Below are 26,644 nucleotides of genomic sequence, written 5' to 3'. Positions count from 1 at the left end.
CATCTCTTACCTGAACTAGGGATTGAAAAAGCCTCCTAACTGGCTCCTGAGATTAGTTTTTTCTCCTCTATCTATTCTCCACACTGCTGCCAGAGGTCTCTTTCTGGAAAACAAATATGATCATGTCACTATCCTTCTTAAAAACTTTTCAAAACTCTCTACCTACAGAATAGAAATAAATTTGTTTTGTATTTCATTAAGTCCTGTTTTTAACTCTTATTTCCTTCTATTTGCTTTGCATTTAATTTTTCTTTATTTTTATAACTTGTTGAAATGAATACTTAGGTACTGATGCTTTTCTTCTTTTCTACTAGGCATTTAAGGTTTTAAATTCTCTCTAAGCATTGCTTTAGCTAATCATACCAGTTCTGATATGTATTTTCATTATCCTGCAGTTCAAATATTTAATATTTTCTTTGTGATTTATTTGACCAATTTATTATTTAGAAATTTAATAATATCCAAAGCTAGACTTTAAGTTCCAGTAGGAAAACAGCAATTTACTTCCAAATTTTCCCCCTTTTCTCCTAGAACCCAATATAGAACAACAAAGAGAATGTTTTTAAAACATTGTATTCAGTGAACCTAGGAGACAATAAAAACCTGAAATGCCAAATTATAACTAAATATGGCCTAAAGTACTTGGGACTGGTAGAACCTAGGCAAGGAAGAAGACATGAAGTATGAAAAGAGCCTAGTTGGGGAACAGCAAATTTTAATTCCCAGAAACAGAGGGTTCTATCATAAGTAGGAACTGCAATGTTTAGAACTGAGGCCGAATGGCAGAATCTCAGAAGGAAGTTGAAAAAGGAGGTGTAGAAAGTGCCATGAGAATGAGTGGAGGGTAGTCTACAAGTGACAGATCTCAGATACTACAACTCTTCTAAAACCAAGGCATGTACTTTTTATCTGTAATTTCAAACTTACAGAAATGTCCAAAGAATACCGCAAAGAACTCCTGTATACCGTTCACAAATTCTCTGTTAACATTTCAAGCAGGCACTTTAAAAGGCAGGAGCTGTATCCCTTGGGAGCAGAAACTAATAAGGACCTGGTAGCTGACAGCTCACACCTCTTACACTTGTAAATTACTAAGAGGCATAGGAGATGTACCTATATTTTGAAGAAAGAATCCATCAGAACATCTGAGGACAGAGGCCTTGAACACAGAAACCTGGACAACCACCTCACTCCTAATGTCCTCTTCCAATTCATCTTCCTGACTAGTCTCTTCAAACAGGTGGTTTGGAAAAGCTCATCTCATTAAATATGAATAACAAAAAAGTGTAAGCATCCATACAAAGACACCATAAAAATGTAAGAAAGGACAACATCCTTGACAAATAAAACTCAACAAAAAATTATCACAAAGTAGATGAAAACTGTAACACTACTTCATAACATGAATTCAAAAATTCTTAATGCAGCTATTAAGAAAATCTCAGAGGGGCCGCTGGCTGGCTCAGTCAGAAGAGCACGGGACTCTTGATCTTGGGTCGTGATTTTGAGCCCTATGCTGAATGGAGAAATTACTTAAATAAATAAACTTAAAAAAAAAAAAAAGTAAAATATCAGAGCAGAAATTTAACAACTCAGGGAAGAGACAGCCAGTCAACAGGAAGAAGTAAAAATAAAAGTACTGAAAAATTCATGAAAGAAATGGAAGAAAAAGATTTTTAAAAGTTGAAAAATATAAGCACATGGTAAAAATGACACCACAAAAGGTATAGTAAGGAGCAAAGAGAACAGTTACTTTTTAAAAGAAATTAACTTAAATATAAACAAAGAAAAACTGGGGTGTCGGGGTGGCTCAGTAGGCTGTGTCCAACTCTTGATTTCGGCTAAGGTCATCTCACAGCTGTGAGATAGAACCCTGAGTTGGGCTCTGTGCTGAGCATGGAGTCTGCTTGGGATTCTCTCTCTCCCTTGCTCTCTGCTCCTCCCCTGCTCATGTTCTCTGTCTCTCAAGATAAATTTAAAAATTAAATTTAAAAAATTAAAAAAGACTCAAAACTTCCATTTTCAAAGGGAATCCCTTGGAAACTGACCCAAAATGGTCAACAACAACAAAAAATGTAGTGAAATTAGTGTTAAAGCAACCAGATAAGTTTCAGCAGCCAGACAAAAAAAGCAGGCCCCTCCAAGGGGAAAGAAAATCAAGCTGATATCATACTTCTCTACCGAACATTCAATGTCAGAAGACAGTAGACAAATACTTAGAAGATACTCCAGAAAGTATAAGTCAATAATTTTTAGACAATCCTTCAGGAATAATGCTATAGGCAAATGGTTTTCAGTATGTAAATACTTAGCTCTTATTCATGAGCCCTTCTTGAAGAAACAACTTGAGGACAAACTGCAACTAGTAGATGACAGGAAAAATTTCAGCAGGACTGACAGCACAAATACATTTAATTGCAGATTTAAGGTTAAAACAAATGGATATACAGGTGACAGAATGGAATGCAACTGTTACATGCTCCAAGAATGTAGGAATAATAGTACATACAAAGAAATCAATGACAGTAGAAAAATAAAAAGAAGAATAAACTCAGTGTACCTTATAGTAATAGATAGGAGTCACTGTTGAAAGTCAAGTAGTAAAAGTTTAAACAAAATTATAAAGAACAATAAAATATTGCTATATTGGCTAAAAGTAGTCAGTAAAAGAGAGGGAGAAAAAAAAGGAAGAGAATAAAGCTAACTGAATTATTACGTATTAAGGAAAAAAGACACTGCTTTAAAAAAGAGAAAGATGAGGGTGCCTGGTGGCTCAGTCGGTTGAGCGTCTGACTCTTGATTTCAGCTCAGGTCATGATCCCAGAGTTGTGGGATGGAGTCCCATATCAGGCTCTGCCTTGAGCATGGAGCCTGCTTAAAATTCTCTCTCCCTCATACTCTCTCCCTCTCTCTCTAAAATAAAAAAAAAAAAAAATTTTTTTTTAAAAAGAGAAAGATGAGTGATGAGCATAGCATAATAAACTTGTCGAATCATTATGTTGTACACCTGAAAGGTAACGTGTCAACCATACTACAAAAAAAAAAAAAAAAAAAAAAAAAAAGTTAAAGGAAACATGAGTATTACATGAAGGTAAAGGTATAAAGATTTACCACTAGCAGGGAAAAAAAAACTCTTCTCAATATCAAAATTATCATTTAAAAAGCACAGAAAAGAGACCACTTAAAGTTTCAAAACATATATAATCAGAAAATATAAAATAATCTGACATAACTAAGACCAAGCATGTATTTCCTTCCTATCTATCTGGCAACTAATCTATTAACAGAAAAAAAAGCTTTAGACTGACCCATAAAGCAAAACCATTCTATGCTATCACCAAGATGCATCTCTGATTCAGAAAATATTAAAAAAAGGTAAAGGACAGGAAAGAAGTTAACATATAGGATAAGGTTCACACACACATAAATTATAATCCTTTCATTAGATAATGCAGACTTTTGGCCCAAAGTTAAAAAAAAAATTCATTTTGGGGCTCCTGGGTGGCTCAGTCGGTTAAGCATCCGACTTCGGCTCAGGTCATGATCTCGCGGTCTGTGAGTTTGAGCCCCGCGTCGGGCTCTGTGCTGACAGCTCAGAGCCTGGAGCCTGTTTCAGATTCTGTGTCTCCCTCTCTCTGACCCTCCCCTGTTCATGCTGTGTCTCTCTCTGTCTCAAAAGTAAATAAACGTTAAAAAAAAATTAAAAAAAAAATTCACTTTATCATGTAAAAGGTACAATTCACAATGAACAGGGTGTGTGTGTGTGTGTGTGTGTGTGTGTGTGTGTGTGTATGCTCTTAAAAATGTAGCAGTAACATTAAGAAAGCAGAAATCACAGGAGATATGAGGAGAGACACACAATAATAATAGAAATTTTTAAGTTATTTCCCCTAGTCTTAGAGAACAATTAAACAAAAGTAACTAAGAAATGATCTAAACAACCTAATCAAAATGGTAAGCACAGATGGATATTCATTTAACTCTATCATAATAAATAAATATACCTATTTTCAAATAGCTATTAAACGCTCACAAAAATTGACTATGTATCAGACTACAAAACATACCTCAACAAATTCTAATAGGGGAAATACACACCATATCCTCTGATTAACAACCCAAGAAAATCAGAAAATTGGAAAGTAAATAATGGATAACAGAAAATAAAAAGATCTTCAACCTGCAAATTTCAAAAATCTCAAGTAATATTTGGATAATAATGAAAATATGAATGAAATTCGTGGTGTTTCTGGACAATAAAAATCCTACATATTAGAGGCTTTGGGATGTAGCTAAAACAGTGATCAGAAGAAAATTCATTACTTTAAATACTTTCATCATTAAGAAAAGATGAAAGTAAATGAATTACTAATATAGCTCAAAAAGTCAGAAAAACAACTAAAGTAACTGAAAAAAGTAGAGGAAAACATTTATAAAGCTAAAAGCAGAAATTAAGGAGTTAGAAAACAGAAAGCCAGAGAGCTTAAAAAAAACCCAAAACATTCAAAACCTCTTTTGCTGGGGGTTTGGGGAGGCACTGAAATCAGTTGTTTAAACTACTCCATCCTAATCAAGAGTAAAATGGACAAAACACAGATATACAAAATAAGAAAGGGGAGGAAACCACAGAAGTAGACACAATTTCAAAAAATAAGAAATGACTTTGTAAAACTTTCTATAAAATATCAAATACAGGTAAAATAATTTTCTGGTAAGATAAAATCTACCAAATCTGAACCACAAACTCAGCCTAAAAAAACTAGTTTTCACAAAACAAATGGAACAATTTTCAAAGAGCTATTATGCATCAAGAAAACAAAACATACCACAACACCAGACTTCACAAGAGAATTCTATCAAACCTTGAAAGAGTTAACAAGTTTAGTACTATTTAAAAACTGTTGTACATTTTAGAAAACAAAACTTGTAAATTCTTTATGAGATATAAGATTAATACCAAAACTTGAAAAAGATCACACACAAAAAAGAAGATTACAGATCAGGTCAAACTTACTTTTGCATTTTGATTAAAAAGGCAAAATATTAGCAAGCAGAATACAGTATCACATTAAAAGAATCCAGAAATACAAGTTCGGTTCAACGTTTGTTAAAAAGACAAATATCTGGGGCGCCTGGGTGGCTCAGTCGGTTAAGCATCTGGCTTCGGCTCAGGTCATGATCTCACAGTCCGTGAGTTCAAGCCCCGCGTCGGGCTCTGTGCTGACAGCTTGGAGCCTAGAGCCTGCTTTGGATTCTGTGTCTTCCTCTCTCTCTCTGCCCCTCCCCCATTCATGGTCTGTCTCTGTCTCTCAAAACATGAATAAAACATTTTTTTAAAAAGTACTTAATAGGGGCGCCTGGGTGGCGCAGTCGGTTAAGCGTCCGACTTCAGCCAGGTCACGATCTCGCGGTCCGTGAGTTCGAGCCCCGCGTCAGGCTCTGGGCTGATGGCTCGGAGCCTGGAGTCTGCTTCGGATTCTGTGTCTCCCTCTCTCTCTGCCCCTCCCCCGTTCATGCTCTGTCTCTCTCTGTCCCAAAAATAAATAAAAATAAAACGAAAAAAAAAAATAAAAATAAAAAGTAAAAAGTACTTAATAAAATAGGAATCATCAGATGCTCGTATACATACACATACATATATATGTATCATACTTAATGCAGAAACATTGGAAGCATTCCTAAGGTAAAGAGGATGCCTGCTAGTCACTACTCCTTAACACTGTCTAATTAGTCAATATAATTTGATGACAAAAAATAGAAGTATAAAAATCCAAAGGAATAGTTAAACCTATGACTATTTGTAGATGAAACGATTATAACCAGAAATGCCAAGAATACCACCTGAATAACTACTATAAACATAAATGTAGTAAGGCAGACATAAAGTACACAGAAGTCAAAAGCCTTCATGTATGTAAACAATAACCAGTTAGAATCTATAAAACCCATTTAATAGCAAAAAGGGGGGGGGGTGGAATATCTAGGAATAACAAGAAGATACGTGCAACTTTCATGTAAGGTAAACTTTAAAACATTCCTGAAGAAAACAAAACTAATGTTGTACCAATAGAAAGGTATAGCATTTTCTTGGACAGTAAAGACTCAGTATCTTAAAGATGCCAATTTGTCCTAACAATTTCTAAATGTAATGAGATTTCAATAAAAATTATAGTCCATCTTGGGGTGCTTGGGTAGCTTGGTTGAGAGACCAACTCTTGATTTTGGCTCAGGTCATGATCTCACAGTTCATGGGATTGGACCCCACACTTCCAGCTCCATACTGACAGCATGGAGCCTGCTTAAGATTCTCTCTCTCCCTCTCTCCCACTTGTGCTTTTGCTCTTTCTCAAAATAAATAAAAATAAAACATTTAAAAAAAATTACAGCCCATCCTCCCACACCCACTGAACCTAGGTAAGAATTTCCTGAAGTTTACATGGTAAAATAAGTAAGGATAGCCTAGAAAAGCCTGAAGAGAAAAATGAGACTAGCCCTATAGGATTTAAAAAGTCATAAAAGAAATGACTAATACATTTAAGTGTTTGTGTGTATGTATTTACCATCTCCCAACCAAATACAGATTTCTCTATGGCAAAAAATAAAAACAAGACTGTACCAAAGGTTAAAGACAAATAATTAGGGATAATATCTACAATTTGTGACACAAGGAGTTAATCTCCTTAATTTAGAAAGCTCTCAGTAAATGAGAAAACCAAAAATCCAACAGAAAGAAAAAAGGCAAAAGATATAAATAGCTAATAAAAAAAAAGGTGACCCTTACACATATGAAAAGATGGTCAAATGCAAAATAAAAGTAGATAAGGAAACTGTTTCTTGCAAATGCAATTAATAGAATCTAGAGTTTGACACCTCTAGTGGCAAAGACATAACAAAACAGGTAGTTTCATTCTCGAATGCACAATATTTAGAAGCTCTAAAAAGGGCAATTCGGCAATAATGACCAAAATTACAAACACATTTGCCCTTGACCCATTATGTCCTGAAATCTATTCTAAAGATCTACATATACATGAAATGATGTTCTGAAATGGCAAATAAAAACAGCTCTAGTATACACTGAAAGAGGACTTCTGAGATATAGCTCCTCAATGACATATACTCACAATGGTAGATGCAGCTGAAAATAATGCAGAAACTATATAGTGATCTGAAGAGACATAGGGATCCTTGAAGGAATGGCTGATTCTAGGTACAGGGTAGGAAATATAAGATAAGCTTGAAATATCCTACTGTCCCAGAAAGCAAAAAAGCTACCAATGACTACTAAATTACCAATAGGACATTGTGATTTTTCACATAAGAATTCCATCTAATTCAAAAGGAATAAAAGAATGAAAAAAAATACCAGTTGGTAATCCCTAGTGAAATAAATGATTTGGATAACAATGATCATTAAATAAAATATTAGTCATTGAAAAGTTGACTGGGAAATTTACAATGGAGAGATGAGGTCTACTGATCTCTGAACCTACTGGTCAATCTTAGCATCACTAAAACTGGAACCACTAGATACTGTGCGCCTCTTAATATGATATAACATGAAGCACATATGAAGTATTCTGAACCAGAATTGAATCAAACTTCTAGGGCCAACTTCACTTTCAGGAAATATAGGGGACAGAGAAACAAGGCAATGACACCACAAGAACAGAAGACAAATGTGGATTTTTTAATATTCTTCAGGACAAGTGAATTTCTCTAACAAGTCAATGGCATAAAAAAAAAAAAAAAAGAAAAAACAAAACAAGAGGGAGGAAATGGGACTACTACATTAAAAAGGCAGATCAGCCAAACATGATACATGGATCTTGTTTGGATCCTAATTAGGATTGTAACTATAAAAAGACATGTTTGAGATCAAGGAAATCTGATTATGGAGAGAATATTAGAGGCTACAAATGATTACTTAAAATTTTCTTACACATGATAATGGCATTATGACTATGTAAGGAAACACCCATGTTTTTAGAGGTACATACTTAAGTAGTAGAAACAAAAAAACTTGCTATCCGGGATCTGATTTAAAAATACTCTAATTGAGGAGTAAAGGTATTTCTACAAACTTGACAGTTTGCATATAGGTGGTAGTTTATCATACTATTCTCCCTACTTTTAAATATGCTCAAAAACATTAATAGAAAACACCTAAAAATAAGAATGCAATTGGTACCGCTATAAGCATCAGCAGTAGGTAGAACACCTGGGGTCAAAATGACCAACAGACTTCTCTTGCTTTAAAACATGTATTTCATAATGAAATATTAATAAGAATTAAATGGACAAAAGTGAGATTGTTCAGATAATCATGTCAAGGCTTCTATATTTGCTTTCATGTTCTTACTTCACGCTTAGTAACATTCCAGGACAACTTCTGTGGAAAGGCTTTCTAAATAAAATGTAACACAAAAGTTTTTCCACTTTGTCTTAATATATGTCCAAATATAACTTCAAGACACCAGTACATATAATTATATATAAACTGCGTGCACACACACACACAAACACACACACACACAGGTGCATGTGCGTAATACAGGAATCAACTACCCAATACAGAATATGGTTTTAGTTCCCTTACCATCAATATTAAGCATCATTTTCCACATGGCAGGCCGAACAGATTGATGGAATCCAAACCATACTTCCCTGCCCCCTCCCAGAGGGTGGTCATATCCTTCGGGAGCTGAGAAAAAGGAACGCCCCACAGGCGTATATCTACAAAAATTAAAATGTCATGTTCAGTCCTTTCCTTCCCATATAGGTATTTAAATTTGCAGAAGAGGTTAAGTCTAGAGCACACAAACTTAATTTATCATAATGATGCTTATCATTAGGAATATATGAAAATAAATATTCCCCAAATTTGTGAAAAGCAAAAAGCAGCCATTCTAAGAGAAACAAAACAAACCTGTCAGCATCCTTCACTGAAATTCTCTATTCCTAAAACTGTTAGTTTGGGTAAGAATAAATTTTATTTAAAATATTTTCTTAGAAACAGATGAAAAGAAAAACCAGTTCCAATCTTAGAAAATGCTATTTCTACAAATGTGTTTGCAAGACATATTTTTCTTTAAAAGGACACATTGATCCTATATATACAGGCACACAAATACAAACAGACACTTGTGTGAAGTATGATTAAGAGAACAGCAATTTCAATACAAATTGATATTATTGTATAAACAACAAAATTACTTTTAGAACAAGGGGATTTAACTATAGGAATATATCTGAAAACATATCAGTTATTCAAGATTTACAGCTTCTAAGACAAAGGGTTAGACATTTTTCTAAGAGGTATCTATTAGAATAGCTAAGTTAACAATGTGCATTTACTTTCAAAAATCAGAGTTTTTTCTGTAACTTACTTCTCATGTCAATGAACTAGTATGCATGCTATTCTCTAAATGAAGCAATCAAAATATACAACATGTGAAGGTTAATTAAAGGAAGCCTGCACAACTCACTCTTGGGAAAAAAGCCTACACACTTAAAATCTAAAAAGGAAAAAAAGGCAGAAGCACCCACTTCATGGAGGGCAGATGTCGTAGCACCACATCAACAGCATGGACAGGATTAGTACTGATTGGCTTGTCTAATTCCAGCGGCTCAGGCAAGGTCCGTCCTGTCAGTACTTCATGTAGTAGGTGCCAACTCACCCGAGAGACAAACTTAATCGACACCTTGAAAGGTCGATCTTTTCCACCTTCCCCAGGTAAAGTAACATCTAAATCTACCTGTTGATGGGAAAACAGTCAATTGATAAATTGAAAAAGATAAGTACAAGTATTTTTAGGTTTAAGTTATAAAAATATTTAAGAAAAAACAGGGAAAATATAAAAAACCAACCTCAATGCTAAATCAATAGATACTTTCTAAGCTATGCTGTTAAGTACAAAAAGCAAAGTAGAGAAGATTACAAATAGTATGCCATCTTTTGTGTGAGAAAGAAGGAGAAAATGGGAAAATATTCATATATCTTATTTCAGCAAAAAGAAATGTAAGAAGCATCAATCAGAAACAAAGAAATTGATTACTTTCAAAGGATGGGAAGGAACAGACCAGAAGAAATAAAGGAGGAATGAACAATTCTGAGGATATTTCTCAGTACAGTTTTGACTTCTGGAAGCATATTAAATAAAGGGTTTTTTTTGTGTTTTTATTTATTTATTTTAATGTTCATTTATTTTTGAGAGAGAGAGACAGACTGTGAGTGGGAGAGGGGCAGAGAGAGAGGGAGACACAGAATCCAAACCAGGCTCCAGGCTCTGAGCTGTCAGCACACAGCCCGACGGGGCCTCGAGCTCACAAAGCTTGAGATCATGACCTAAGCTGAAGTCAGAGGCTTAACTGACCAAGCCACCCAGGTACCCCTTTTTGTGTTTTTTTTTTAATAAAGTTTTATAAGTTAAAAATTAAAAACAAAATCAAGAAGAATGAAGTGAAAAAATTAAAACTAAATATAAACAAAATCAAATGGAACCAAATATGTTTCAAATGAATAACATAACCACACTGAAAGAAGGGGGAAAAAAAATACAATGAACTCTTGAACACAGAACATACTGGGGGCTGTACACGTGGGAAAGAACTGCATACAAAATAAAATCTTAAACTCTAATGAGGAAGTTTGTTTTCTGTAGTGGTATGGTGTAGTAATTCAGATATGATTTTATATGTATATGGTAGGATTGAACAAATGAGTAAAAGTGGTGATGTTTTGAGGTTCAAAAAAGAAGGAAGATACAAATAAGCAACATGGGGAGTAAAGAAAGAATCCTGGGGGAAACAGACTGAAACTTGGAAGAATCACTCTGAACTCATGATTTCCAATATATATATATTGTATATTGCACAGTAAATAGTATTTGTAGGATACATATATTAAGTCCATTACATGACATATAATATTTATGATATATTGTCTCTTTTATTTGTGTATTTTTATGTCCCATCTGTCCATTTTACAAATACCTGCACTCCAGCAGCAATGAATACATTCAGTACCCAGATTTCAGTTTCTAAGTTGCATCCTCCAACCAAAAGAAATCACTGTTCCTTTGACAAAGGGCCAGTTGCATGGGTATAGCAGGGAAAACATAAGATTAGCCTGGAACATCTTGTGCCAGAAAATAAGGAAGTACTCAAAAAAAAGTGTGTCATGTCAAAGGGATACAGGAACTAGCTTAAAGTGGCTCCCAATGGCCAAATCTAGGAAAACTGGGACAGTGAAATAAATAAGGGGAAATATATTAGGGAGAAGAAAATTCTCTCCCTTATAGTCGAATATCAACTAATAAATGTTGAAGGAATGACAGAATTAGAAAATCACCATTACTACATAGTAATAATCCTTCCAAGCAAAAATCATCAATTACTTAAAAATCTAATGAGAGAGGTGTCTGGGTGACCATTTGGTTAAGCATCCGATTCTTGTCCGCTCAGATCATGATCTTGTAGTTTTGAGACTGAGCCCTGCGTTAGGCTCTGTGCTGGGCATGGAGCTTGTTTAAGATTTTCTTTCCCTGTCCTTTCCCTGCCCCCAAAATGATTCTCTCTCTTCATTTCTCTCTGCCCCTCCTCCACTCACGCAGCTCCCCCACCCCTCAAAAAAATAAAAATACTTTCTCTAATGAGAAACAAGATCCTTAAAGTATTTCCCATATCAAAATTATAAAATTCTGTGCATCAGAGGACACAATCAACAAAGTGAAAAGGCAATCTACAAAATGTGAGAAAATATTTGCAAATCATGTATCTGATACGAATATATACAGAATCCCTACAACTCAACAACAACAAAAACTAAACGCAATTTAAAAAACGGGCAAAGGATGAAGATATACAAATGAGCTTCTAAGAGCTCATGAAAAGATTCTCAACTCACTAATCATTAGGGAAATGCAAATCAAAACCACAATGAGATATAATCTCATATCCCTTAAGATGGCTACTATCAAAAAAAAAAAAAAACAAAACAGAAAACAAGTGTTGGCAAGGGTGTGGAAAATTTGGAACCCTTATGCATTGTTAGTGGGAATGTAAAATGGTGCAGTCACTGTACTAAACAGTAAGGTGATTTCTGAAAATATTAAAAACAGAATTACCACTTACCGACTGAGCCACCCAGGCACCCCAGAATTATCACTTATACACAAAAGAACTGAAAGCAGGAACCGGAACAGATATTTGTACAACCGTGTTCACAGCAGCATTGTTTGCAATAGCCAAAAGGTACTCATCAATGGATGAACGGATAAACAAAATGTGGTATATACATACAATGGAATATTATTCATCCTTGAAAAGGAAATTCTGACATACATGACAACATGGATGAATCTTGAGGACATAATGCCAAGTGCAATAAGTCAGTCACAAAAAGACAAATACCATATAATTCTACTTAGATGAGTCACTGAGAGTAGTCAAAGTCATAGAGACAGAGATAGAATGGTGGTTGCTAGGGGCTGAGGAGAGGGAAGAATGGGGATGTAGTGTTTCACGAGTACAGAATTTCAGTTTTACAAGATAAAAAGAGTTATGGAGATAGATGGTGGTGATGGCTGAGAACGTACTTCATGCCACTAAACTGACCTAAAAAATGGCTCAGAAGGTAAATTTTCTTTTTTTCTTTTTCTTTTTTTTTTGAGAGAATGAATGAGCAAGGGAAGAGCAGAGAGAGAGGGAGACGAGACAAAGGATCCAAAGCAGGGTCTTCACTGACAGCAGCAAGCCCAATGTGGGCCTCGAACTCACAAACCATGAGACCATGACCTGAGCTGAATGAAGTCACTTAACCAACTAAGCCACCCAGGAGCCCTCAGCTGGTAAATTTTATGTTATGTGTATTTTACCACAATTAAAAATAAAATCTCCCCACAAGAGTTAAAGAGAAAAAAAAAAAACTTGACAGGAGAAACCTGGCAGATACCAACTTAATCAAGTGATCAACTTAGTACCATCATTAATGGAACAAACACATATAAATGTATCCTGATATGATCCACTGATAAGAAAGAACACTTGTGTAATTATTCTTGTCAAAAATGTGAAATCAGAATCTAATCAAGAGGAAACACCAAACAAACACAGACTGAGAGACATTCTACAAAATAACTTGCCTGTAATCTTCCACCATGTTAATTTCATGAAAGGAAAACAAAAAATGCTGGGGAATTGTTCTAGAATAATGAAGACTAAAAAGACATGGTATCTAAATACAATCACAAACCTGGACTGAATTCTGTACCAGAGGAAAAAAAAAATGCTAAAAGTCATCACTGGAAGAATATGGGTTGTTGATCAGACCAAACTATCATACAGATGAAAAATTCAGTGAAGTAGATAACTGTACTTTAATTTTTATCCTTGTTCTTAGGAAATACATATTAAAGGGTGTGATATATGCAACCTACTATTGAGATGGTTCAGGAAAAAAAGTACGTATGTGTGTCTCTCTCTCTAAATAAGTATAGATATAAAGAGAGTAAAAAATAAGACAACGATAAGACAAATGTGGCAAATGTTAAAGAACACTGGTGAGAGGCCCTTGGGGGGCTCAGTCAATTGAGCATCCATCTCTTGGTTTCAGCTCAGGTCATGATCTCACAGTTTGCGGGTGTGAGCCCTGCATTGGGCTTGCTTGGGATTCTCTCTTTGCCCCTCTCCCACTCACTTATGCTCTCTTTCTCTCAAACTAAATAAGTAAACTTAAAAAAATAATAATGTGCCTGCGGAGATAATCTGGGGGGAAAAAGGGAACATTGGTGAATCTGGGTAAAGGGTCTATATGAGTTCTTTGAATGGTTCTTGCAACTTTTCTATATGTTTTAAATTATTTCAAAATAAAAAGTTAAAAAAGATAAATGATACACTCTTATGTATCTATGGACTATAATAAAATGTAGTAAGTGCATTTAAAAGGAGACATCACCAAAGTATAACTTTCCAATAAAGAACTGCATCTTACCCCAGTAGTTGCCACAGGAAGTGGATTGGCTGTGTAAAGACTTCTTTTTCCATCATAAACTGGTCTACGATCCCCAAATATAGTCACTTTAAAATGTTGAACCATTGAGTCAACCACCTCTCTAAAAAAAGGAAAAAAATACATTCACATAATCCTCTGCATGATGAAATACAAGCATTTAACTAAAGTAATTCCTGAACTATTTAAAGCTGCCAAAATTCTAAAAGACAATCATACATGATAAAGATACTACTTTCAGGACCATACCTTAGGACACTAGAAAGAATAATTTCTGGCAAGTAATACAAATTTCACAAAAGACAGATAAATGAATCTAGTGAATTACTTAAATCATTCTGGGCCACAGTAGACCTGTAAAATACTATCCCTAGAAAATGATCCTAAAACCCTTTTACCATTTCTGAGTACTACCTGACACATTAATTTCTCTATCAAAAGAGTGATGCTCTTCCCTCTGTGCTCAAATACCACCTTAATACATATATCTATTAGAACATTTACTCCAATGCATTATAATTATTATAGGCTTCACTTCTACTAGACTGTGAGATTTTTGAGAACACACATATACTCCCCTCAATCCTTTCAACTCCCCAAATCATCCTTACGTTATCTAGCCAGTAAGAATATACTGAAGCCTGTTTTTACCTAGCAAACATTTTTATCCTATATATACTTACATGGAAAGATATTCAAGACTTTTACATTTAAAAACAAATGGAATATAGTGAGAATAATACTAAATATCCACAAATCAACGTTTATTTTTGTGCACACATTATTTGTAAAAGCAGTAGAAAGATATCTAGAAGGATATGTACCAAATAGATAACAGTGGTTACCTCTGAAGAGAGAAGTGAAGAATGATTTTTTTATTTTGCTTAAATAATCTAAATATATTATGATGAGAGTATACTTACATATTACTGGTAAAACTTACAACACACTTAAAAATGTAATAAATGGGAAAGAAAAATACTGAATTCTAGCCTATGGGTAGGTAGGAGAGAAAGGAGAGAAAAAGGCGTTTTCTGGTACACAGTAAGCTGACCTGATACCTAGAGCAATTTTCCACATGCTCAAAATTTCCATTTTTCCCTTCTTCAATTTCATCTTGCTGAAACCATTTAAATCAAGACCAAGACTCTTCTAGAGTAAAAAAAATTTTACTCTTCTAGAGTAAATTTGCTGAAACTATTTAAATCAAGACCAAGACTCTTCTAGAGCAAATTCTAGAAGAGCAAATTCTTCTAGAGCGATTGCTTCACTGATCAGTTTTTATATAGAAAACAAATTTCAAAGATTTTCTGCCATTTAAGATTTTCTTTTGCAGCCATTATCAAGTCCAGTTTCTTAGGTGAAACTATACAGATCTAATATTTAAGAATGTTTTGACTATTTTGTCAAATTTTTACTCAACAATAAACTGGTATAATTTTAAGCTTACCAAATCCTAGCAACCCAATCAAAGCACTCTCAGGATCAAAATGGTGGAGATTAAAATAGCTGTGACAAAACATCTTAAGGATGTTCTGTTCATTTCCAATTATCACCATTCTAAATTACAACCTCATATCCCAGTACCTGGATTATTTTAAGTCTCTTCGTTTTTATGCCTTTTATTTTTTCTTCTCAAACACAACTTACATATCACTGCCAAACAAGTCCCTAAACTCCATTTTTATTTCTTAGGTATGAAAGGTTATGTTAATCATACTCCTCAGGGGCGCCTGGGTGGCTCAGTAGGTTGAGCGTCCGACTTCGGCTCAGGTCATGATCTCACGGTCCGTGAGTTCGAGCCCCGCGTCGGGCTCTGTGCTGACAGCTCAGAGCCTGGAGCCTGCTTCAGATTCTGTGTCTCCCTCTCTCTCTGACCCTCCCCTGTTCATGCTCTGTCTCTCTCTGTCTCAAAAATAAACATTAAAAAAAAAAATCATACTCAATTCATATCATTATTCATCTATGTAAGACATCTCTTCTTTCCTTCCACCTCCATTTCCTAAGCACCTGTCCCCTTCATAAATTATTTTCTCCTAATGTGTTTGAACATCCTTCTATTTGTATATATTCCCTTCTTTATTCTCTGGCACTAGGTTTTTAAAATGTATTTATATTGGGGCGCCTGGGTGGCTCAGCTGGTTAAGTGTCCGATTTCGGCTCAAGTCATGATGTCATGGTTTGTGAGTTTGAGCCCCAAGTCAGGCTCTGTGCTGATAGCTTAGAGCCTGGAGCCTGCTTCCGATTCTGTGTCTCCCTCTCCTTCTGCCCCTCTCGTGCTCTGTCTCTCTGTTTCTCTCTCTCTCTCAAAAATAAACATTAAAATAATAATAATAAAATGTATTTATATTGCTGTGGGACACTTAGTTCATTGTTTCTGGTTGATGCAAAATACTTCATATGTTGTCACCCAACGATGCAGACTTTAACTGCAGCCACCAAATATGATATAAGCAATGCAATATCTCTTACTATGTCCCTTTATGGACTTAAGTGAGACTTAATCTCTGGTTATACACTCAGGAACAAAATTGTTAGGTCCAAGTGAATTTTATCAACTAAACGAACTGTCAAATTGCTCTCCAGAGTGACTCCACAACCCACATTCCTGGAGGTTCCCATTTCCCTATATCCCAGACAAGATTTGGCGTTATATAGTTATGCTTTCTAATTTTTGCTAGACTAGCAGGTAAAACTAAAAGGTTTTATTTATTTTTTTAATGTTTATTTTTGAGAGTGAGACTACACGGGTGGGGAAGGGGCAGAGTGAGGGAGAGAGGATCGGAAGCAGAGAATCCAATGCAGGGCTTGAACTCATGAACCGTGAGATCACGACCTGAGCTGAGGTCGACGCTTAACCAACTGAGTCACCAAGGGGCCCCAAACTAAATGGTCTTAATTGAGATTTCTCCTATTACTAATGAATTTGAGCATCCTTTCATGCATTTGTGTTTCTTCTTTTGTGAATTTCCTTTTGTTTCCTTTGCTCATTTTTCATTTATGGCCCCAGTCTTGTTGAATTGAAGGAGTTTCTTCGATATTCCAGATATTGATTCATTAACAGGTTTAGTCATTGCAAATATCTTCTTCCAAATGCTGTATGCCTGTTGACAATGTCTATGTCTATGAACTGAAATCCTTAATGTTGTATCAACAAATGAATCATTTTTCACCTTATGGTTTCATGCTTTTGATGTTTTAAATACTTTCCTAATACTAAGGCACAAAGATGCATTATGTTTTATTAATGTTATAGTTTTATCTACATTATCTTGGTCATTAATCCATCTGAGGTTTTTCTTTATAAACAGTGTTATATAAGGAGTCTTATTTTTCCCCATATAGTAAGCCAGTTGTCCCATACCATCTATTTATGTCTATACACAAACAATCAAATAAAAATGCCATTTTGGGGGGCGTCTGGGTGGTGTAGTCAGTTAAGCATCTGACTCTTGATCTTGGCTCTGGTCATGATCTCACAGTTTGTGAGTTTGAGCCCTGCCTTGGGCTCTGCACTGATGGAGCAGAGCCTGCTTGGGATTCTGTCTCTCTCTGTCCCCCCTCCCCACCGCTGCTTATGCACTGGTACTCTTCTCTGCCTCAAAATAAATAAACTTAAAAAAATTTTTTTTATTTATTATTAATAAGAACTTATTATCTTAATAAGTTCTCAACAAATAAATGAATCTGGCTCTGAGTTCTCTATATTGCCCCAGTAGTCTATTTGTTCTTAAACCAGTATCATTATGTTTTCACAATTACTGAAGTGTTTTATTATGCTGGGGCAAGGCAAGTTCCTTTTCTTTTTCTAAGTTAACTAGGACATTCATGGAAACTTTTAACCAGAATAAACTTCTAAAGTGCACCCCCTTCAAAAAAAAAACTATCAATACCATAACAAAAGAAATGTGTCCAGTGCCCTACATATAGTAAGTAATAGTAAAATACCTATTAAGAAACCCTCAAATTATACACACTTGGGAGACACAACTAGTATGCTAAAAAGAAATTAGCATGTTAAAATTCACTAAAAAACTAAAACAATGAGCACAATGAAGATGAAACATAACAGGGGCAATTGTAAAATCTAAACATTTACGTTTAAAAAGCTCAACTGCAATAAGAACAGATTAGAGGATGTGAACTTACTCACTGCTTTTGTGGAAAGGGACTTTAGATGACTCTATGTCCAGAATGAGCTAATAGTGGGATAGAGCTTCCTCAAAATTAAGGAAATCAGGTTGCATATATTTAAGTATCCCAGTATAAAGTAAGTAACCATTCCATCACATATTATATAGGTCACTTCACATTCTGAAGTACTCTGTTCAATTTGGAAAAATTTAAGACCCTAAAAAAAATGAAATATAACCAGAAGAAGGTAATCCTGATAGAACCTCAGGTAACATGAGTATAAATAAATCAAACTACGGACCTCAAGTCCAGAACAGGAAAGACTCAAAGGAAATTATGACTGTCATGTGATAAACTAAGTAGAAAATCTATCTTGTTTGAAAGGATAGAACTAGGACAAATAGTTGGAAAGATATAAGACGCTAGACTTTGGAACAAAATTTCCCACATTTCCTAACCACCAGAACTATTCACAAGTAGATTACACTATCTTATAAAGTACCTGGGTTCATCTTTGCTAGAACAGTTCGAGGAGCAGTTATGTCAATGAAGATACCAACTAGAACACACCAACCAGAAGACTGAAATGAATGTCTGTAATCTACTCTAACCGTAAAATTTAATTAGGAGAATATCAAATAATGAAACACTGCAGATTTTCCCATGGCATCAGATATAAAAACTTCTTTATGAATAATTACACTAAACACTGATTTGAATTTAAGCTCTCAAAGCCTTAGAAGAATGGTGTTAGAATTCCATATACACTGGGCAATTCTGACATTAAACTACTTTTAAGTTCATAATTACAAAAACCTATATTTCAAAGGGAATCAGCTTTTATTTATTTTTTTTTATTTTTTTTTTCAACGTTTTTTAATTTATTTTTGGGACAGAGAGCGACAGAGCATGAACGGGGGGGGGGGGGGGGCAGAGAGAGAGGGAGACACAGAATCGGAAACAGGCTCCAGGCTCCGAGCCATCAGCCCAGAGCCCGACGCGGGGCTCGAACTCACGGACCGCAAGATCGTGACCTGGCTGAAGTCGGACGCTCAACCGACTGCGCCACCCAGGCGCCCCGGGAATCAGCTTTTATAAGGACCATCATTTATCATTATGTCTCTTTACTTTCATCTGATGTAACTGAGAGGTTGGTTTTTTTGGTTTTTTTTTAAGGTTATTTATTTATTTTGAGAGGGGGCATATGGAGAAAGAGAATCTCAAGCAGGCTCTGCACTGTCAGCGCAGAGCCCGATACAGGGCTCAAACCCACGAACCATAAGATCATGCATAACCTGAGCCAAAATCAAGAGTCAGACAACTGACTGAGCCATCCAAGCACCACTTTAAAGTTTTAATTAAACTTTAGTATGCAAACTAACAAAATGACAAATCAAGGAACTGCAAAATTTTACTTCTTATCTCAAAAGATACTATGGCAAAGGATAATGTATTTTAGACTGTTCATCAGGCAGGGCACCTGGGTGGCTCAGTTAAGCGTCTGACTTCAACTCCGGTCATGATCTCCTGGTTCATTAATTCAAGCCCTGCATCGGGCTCTCTGCTGTCAGCACAGAGCCCACTTCAGATCCTCTGTCTGTCTGTCTCTCTGTCCCTCCCCTGCTTGCGTGGTGCTCTCTCTCTGCCAAAAATAATAAACCTTAAGAAAAAAAAAAGAATGTTCATTACAGAGGCTGTGGAATTGAAGAAAAAACTCTAAAATAGTGCTTTATCTAGACATCTATTCAGCTATAGCAGCAAAGTTGCTCACTGTATTGTGAAGAAAGTCTGAACTGGGAAACTGCCAATATGAGAAACCTTTGCAACACGTGGTAACATAAGCACTGGAGGAGAAATAAGTTTTTAGTCCCACTTTGCCACTAAGTTGTTATGAAAGTTACCTGGCCTCTCTGACTTTAGTTCCTTCATCAGTAAAAATGGGCTAATAGTCTACAGGCTGTTGCAGGGACCATATGGGATATCAGTGTAAGCACTTTTGGGGGGAAAAAGCCAATATATATTCTATTTTTATTTAAAAATTTAAGCATAATTATCTCATAACTATACTTCAAAACTCTGTTGAAATACTGAAGTCTTCCAAACAACAAACAGATGCATCACAATGCATTAATACAAAGAATGAATTCTGGTAATTAACATAAACTGTGAACTGAATTTTCTCTTTATCATAGTTGTGGAGCTGTTTTTGTCTTATGTGAGGTTGTCTTTATTATAACAATGAGGAGAATTCCTTTGATCTTTTGTTCAAATGTAGAAATTTTAGAGCAACATTTAAGAGTAAATTGTAGTATAAAAATAATTATTTTATTTAAAATTTTTAAAAATTTAAAAAAGGAGGGGCACCTGGGTGGCTCAGTCAGTTAAGTGTCAGGTCATGATCTTGCAGTTTCTGAGTTCGAGCTCCGTGTCAGGCTATGTGCTAACAGCTCAAAGCCTGGAGCCTGCTTCGGATTCTATGTCTCCCTCTCTCTCTGCCCCTCCCCTACTTGCTCGCTCGCTCTCTCTCAAAAATAAATACACATAAAGAAAAAAAAATTTTAAAGAGTAAATCGTAGTAAGTTTACAATAACCAAGACACACAAAATATTTTAACTTCTAAAGCAATATTTAGGAAAGCAATTTGGGAAAGAAAATCTGAGAAAAGGGAGAGAAGAACTTCTAACCAGTCTTTAGTGGCTTCCTTTTACTAATAACCCTAGTCTGAGAAGGAAAGAATTCTTGTATAGTATGATACATTTTTGTAGAACCTCAGGATAGAATTTAAAACTCCTTAAGAATATCTGGTGATCACTACAAAAATGGAACCTACCTGAGTATATTGGTCTTACAAAGGGCTACAGCCTACCTTTCCCACTCTTACCTCAACCACCACTTCCTACATTCTGGTACCAAGTCTTTTGACTCCATCATGCTCTGGTGCACAGACTGTAAAGTAAAATTTAATATTGGTTTCAGTAAGTTCCACTTTACCACCTGACTCATACAGCAGAAAAATGGTAGGAGAGGGAAATTTTAATGTAAAAAAGAGAAGAAATTATTTTTGTTAATTGTTACTATATGCTCATAGAGACCCATCTTCATCTCTTTTCTAGGTACCTCTTATTCTCTGCTCCCAAAAGGTAGAATGGGAAATATTATTCTAGTCTATAAGAGAAACCATGAAATAATATTTTCCCCCAGAAGTGACTCTTCACATTAGTTTAGTATTCACAGCTACAATAAATTAATCTGTCACTATAGTATAGAGACAAAGAAGGAAGATTGCTAAGGTATAACAAGAAGATAAAATCACCCAGATGCTTACTTATAAAACACAACTAAAACAAGCTGGCAGTCTCTCCTTATATCCTTCCAACCTTGAATTTATCTTCATAACTTCTCAGTAAGTAAGACAGAAGGTAGCCAAATGAACACTTCTGCATCACAATAAAGTTTAAAAATAGAGAGTAGAGAAGGGGTTATACTTTAGATCAAATTTTTAATATTTTATAATATAAAATTTGTAGTACACCAGAGCATTTTACTATAAACTATCTTCATAATAATTTCACATGGGTGTGAATTCTTTCATAGTATTATGTAACCACACTAGCTAAACCAGTGGAGTAAATTTCTAGTATTCACAGATAACTGATAGATTACTTTAGATTGAGCAATCATTTTTTGACTCAAGCTGACTTACACTAACAACTCTATTCTAGAACACTTCTCCCTCAGGCCACCAGTGACTTCTTAAAAGACATGATCTCTTTTCAACTATTACAGTCCTGGCTTCTCTGAAACAGCTTATACTTTGTCCTGGTTCTCTTATCTTTCCAATCTAAGTGTCTTCGTTGGTAAACGTTAAACACAGAATCCCCAGAAATCCATTCTCAATCTTGACTCTGCATACTTTCCCTAGCTTCTTCCCCGCCTCTAGCTTTTAACTATCACCTGTATGCTGACACTTCTCAAATCTCAATCTCTATCTTGATTTCTTGAACTCTAGACACTTATTTCCAATTATCTATTGAATTTCTCTATTTTCATGTTTCTTATGCAATTTTACCTCCAAATATCCAAAACAGAAATAAAAAACTTGGTCCTTTCACCACCTGTATTTCTGTGAAGGCTATCATTATTGCACAAGCTAGGAACTATGAGGTCTTTCCCTCCACACCTAAATCTCTTTTCCCTTTCCCTCTACACCGAAATTACTCATTTTTCTTCCAAATGTTACATCTAAGCCCTCCCTTTCATCACCACTGCCACTGCTGGCAGTTAAGTCTTAGAAAACACTACCTCTAATCTAGAAAAGTAGGTATCAGAGGTACTAGGGGGTATGCTGGAGGATGTGAGAAAAAAAAACATTTAATTTTCATCTAATAATTAGAAATTAAGATTTATAAACATTCATGAATATGAATCAACACTATTATTGTCACTTATCCCATGTCATATGATCAGATATAACATATGGCACACCAGGAACCCTAAGAGAATAATAGGACTTCTGCAACATATAAGAGTTAACAGTGTATTGTAATAATGCTGTATGGTAGCAGATGATAACTACACTTTTATAAGTACAGTGATGAGTACAGCATAATGTATAGAGTTGTCAAATCACTATGTTGTATACCTAAAACTAATATAATGTTGTATGTCAACTACACTTCAATTAAAAAGAAAAGAATCAACATTGGAATTCTCATTCATTCACTTCAGCATGTTGCAACTTATTTCAGTTCAAGTGTATGGAATATATTCAATCAGATTTTTGGTGTATTAATCTGAAATTTTCAAATTAGTAAACATATTTTTAAATAGTTTATTTCAGGGGTGCCTGGGTGGCTCAGTCGGTTAAGCGTCCAACGTCGGCTCAGGTCATGATCTCGTGGTCCGTGAGTTCGAGCCCCGGGAGCCCGTTTTGGATTCTGTGTCTCCCTCTCTCTCTGACCCTCCCCTGTTCATGCTCTGTCTCTCTCTGTCTCAAAAATAAATAAACGTTAAAAAAAAAATTTTTTTTATTTTATTTCAAATAGTTTATTTCAAAATATTGTTTCCCACCTTGAATTTTTCTATAATTATGTAATACATTAGGACACTAGTACATTTCTATACATTTAAAAACTTTAAATGTGTGTGCATATACATTTATTTATTTACTGTTCAGTCCATGGTCAAACATGTATTAACTAATGGGGATGAGTAATCAAAGATTTGAAGACTATTGATCTAGACGACTGCAACAGCCTTCCCAATGTTCTCCAGAACTCTGGTCATTCTCTTCTCTAATTCATTCGTCACACTGCCATTAGTTATGCTTTTAACTATAGATGTTCCTCATTTGCTCAAAGCCTCCAGTGGCTCTTCACGGTTTCTGAATTCATAAGCCTCAGCATGCATGGATTTAAGACCCTTCATAACTTCCCCTCTGGCTAAATTTTTAGATTCGAGCTACTGTATTTATATTGGCCTATTTCTGTTACATAAATATGTCAAGCTTTTGCTATGTTCACTCTATATATTCTTTCTCCTACTCCACTATTTAGTTCAGATACCATGTCATGTATCACATCTTCCTCCCTAACTAAAAGCAGGAATCATTACTCTTTCATCACAGCACATAATGCACAACTCACAGGATTTCTCACTACATACAAACGATGGAATCTCTAGCAGGGATCATCTTATTTTGCCTTGTACCTTATTGTATCTTGCATCTTTTGTATCTTACAAAAAAGGGGCACAGTGAGTGAAACACTTAATGAAAGCAGGATGATCTTAAAATGATCTTTAAGTTTTAAAAGTTACTGCAGAATTTAGAATTGTAATTCCAGTCAGAGTCCATATATTCTTTAAATCTTGTACTAAACAGCATTCTACCTTGGTACAACTATATAGCAAATTCAGATAACTGGTTTACTTAAAAAATTTTTTAAATGTTTATTTATTTTTAAGAGAGAGAGAGAAAGAGAGAGAGAGAGAGAGAGAATATGAATCTGAAGCAGGCTCCAGGCTCTGAGCTGTCAGCACAGAGCCTGATGCAGGGCTTGAACTCACGAACCATGAGATCATGACCTGAGCTGAAGTCAGGCTGTGCCACCCAGGTGCCCCTCAGATAATTGGTTTAAATTGATTTAACTCAATTTAAGAAAAAAAAAAAAAAATGCAGCAGACTAAAAATAAGGAAATTCCACACCAATAACAGAATACTATACAGCTGTTACTATAATTGAAATCTACACAAATAGATGTTAGAAATAAACCCTACCTACTAGTCCCTTTAGAAATATATTTACTTATAAAACTATCTTTGAACTTCAAATATATTGTAGAAATATTAGCTAGGAGACTAAATACTACTGAGTAACTTATCTAGATGCTACTTAAAAGAATTTTTGAGATTTCAGGGGCATCTGGGTGGCTCAGTAGGTTAAGTGGCTGACTCCTAGTTTCGGCTCAGGTCATGATCTCACTCACAGTTGGCGAGTTTGAGTACTACAGAGCAGAGCCTGCTTGGGATTCTCTCTCTCTTTCTACCCCTCTTCTCTGTCCTTCTCTCTCTCTCTCAAGATAAATAAATAAACTTACAAAAAAAAGAATTCTTGAGGGGCGCCTGGGTGGCGCAGTCGGTTAAGCATCCGACTTCAGCCAGGTCACGATCTCGCGGTCTGTGAGTTCGAGCCCCGCGTCAGGCTCTGGGCTGATGGCTCAGAGCCTGGAGCCTGCTTCCGATTCTGTGTCTCCTTCTCTCTCTGCCCCTCCCCCATTCATGCTCTGTCTCAAAAATAAATCAATGTTAAAAAAAAAAAATTAAAAAAAAAAAAAGAATTCTTGAGACTTGAAATAATCACCACTTGTTAGCTTTCCTATCTTCCAAGCGATTAACAAGGAAAATAAAACATGCTTATTAACTGACATATACTGTATGGTACGGTTTCTCCAAGATAGTTAAATACTCAAAACTACAATTGTTTGATTTTCACCAGCAGTGTTTTCTGGGGTATGTTCTCTAAATCATTTTAATCAGAAGTATACTCCTCTAGAGATATGACACCAAAAGGGCATCTGGCCCAAGAAAAAATTAAATGTTCTTCATCAAAATAAAAAATGTGCTTCAAAGGAAAACGTCAAGAAAGTGGAAGTGAAAGGCAACATGCAGAAAAGGAGAACATTTTTGCACATCATTATATCTAATAAGGCACTTTTAACCATACTTGTAAAAAAATTCCTATAACTCAGTAACAAAAAGACAAAACATCCAACTTAAAAATGGGCAAAGAACCTGAATAGACATTTCTCCAAACATATACAAATGGCCAATAAGTACATGAAAACATGCCCAACATCATCAACCATCAGGGAAATGCAAATAAAAATAACAATGAGACACTACTTAAAACTCCTAGGATGGTTATATTAAAAAGATAGATAACAAATGGTGGCAAGGAGGCAGAGATACTTTAATCTTCATACACTGCTAGTGGGAATGTAAAATGATGCAGCCAGTTTGGAAAAGAGTCTGGCAGTTCCTCAAAAGACTAAACAGAGTTACCAAATCATTCCACTCTTAGCAATACACCCAAAAGAAATGAAAACACATGTCTACACAAAATCTTGTATACAAACGCTCATAGCATTATTCATACGCGCAAACAGCTCATGTCCATCAACTGATGAATCAATCAATAAACAAAATATCCATACAATGGAGTATTATTTGGTAATAAAAAGGGATGAAGTAGTGATACATGCTACAACATGGATGAACCTTGAAAACATGTGAAGTGAAAGAGGTCAGTCACACAAAAGGCGGCACGTTATATGATTCCATTTATATGAAATACCCAGAAAAAGCAAATCTGTTGAGACAGAAAGTAGATTAGTGGTTGGCAGGGGTTGTGGGATAGGGGTGGGGAGGCAATGGTAAGTGACTACTAAGGAGTAATGGGGTTTCTTTTTGGGAGGATAAAATGTTCTAAAACTTGATTGTGGTATATGTTAACTAACTAGAATTTAAATAAAAACTTGAAATAAGCAATTATCAAGAAAGTTGTACTCTCTGAACATACTAAAAACTACTGAATTATACACTTTGAGTTGTATACTATGTGAATTTCGTATAAATGAAGTTATCATTTTAAAAAAGCATGTCCCTCTCTTGGCTTATCACTTATTTACAACACTGTGCCAATGACATTCCTAATAACACCAGAAAGGGAGTTCTTTCCAAGACTCTGATCTGAGATTTCCATTTAAAAGCCAAAATGGAATCAATATGGATTTATTTTTTTTCTTCTAAAATTCAATCATCAGTATTACACCACAACCATATGCAACATGCACAAATATTTGGCACTGTATCACGAATTACGACACAAGAGTAACAGTGATAATAGTACAATGAGTATAAGATAATGTTTCACTTATAAAAGAAAACTGAACCAAAAAAATTCAACCACAATCTAATACCATCTCAAGATTCCTTCGAAT

The 26,644-nt window shown here is 35.3% G+C and overlaps 1 protein-coding gene across 8 annotated transcripts in view; it reads right to left on the bottom strand.

The window, feature by feature from the left end:
• AGO3 (argonaute RISC catalytic component 3) overlaps nt 1-26,644 on the bottom strand; it is a 120,919-nt gene that overhangs the window by 70,517 nt on the left and 23,758 nt on the right. For 2 of the 8 annotated variants that reach the window (XM_003989853.6, XM_023258473.2), the window contains exons 3-5: nt 13,994-14,114; nt 9,550-9,758; nt 8,600-8,736 (exon numbers count right to left, since the gene is read on the bottom strand). In XM_003989853.6, coding sequence (XP_003989902.1) covers nt 8,600-8,736; nt 9,550-9,758; nt 13,994-14,114 — 467 coding nt within the window. Of the gene's footprint in view, nt 1-10; nt 97-8,599; nt 8,737-9,549; nt 9,759-13,993; nt 14,115-18,160; nt 18,999-21,026; nt 21,092-21,470; nt 21,583-26,644 lie in introns of those variants that run through there. The other 6 variants (XM_045035540.1, XM_019836652.3, XM_045035541.1 and 3 more) reach the window with 6 other exon arrangements.

The sequence above is a fragment of the Felis catus genome, chromosome C1 (assembly GCF_018350175.1).
Source record: "Felis catus isolate Fca126 chromosome C1, F.catus_Fca126_mat1.0, whole genome shotgun sequence".
NCBI classification, from domain to species: domain Eukaryota; kingdom Metazoa; phylum Chordata; class Mammalia; order Carnivora; family Felidae; genus Felis; species Felis catus.
The sequence above is the reverse complement of the archived record's forward strand: the minus strand, read 5'-3'. Positions and strand labels throughout refer to the sequence as shown.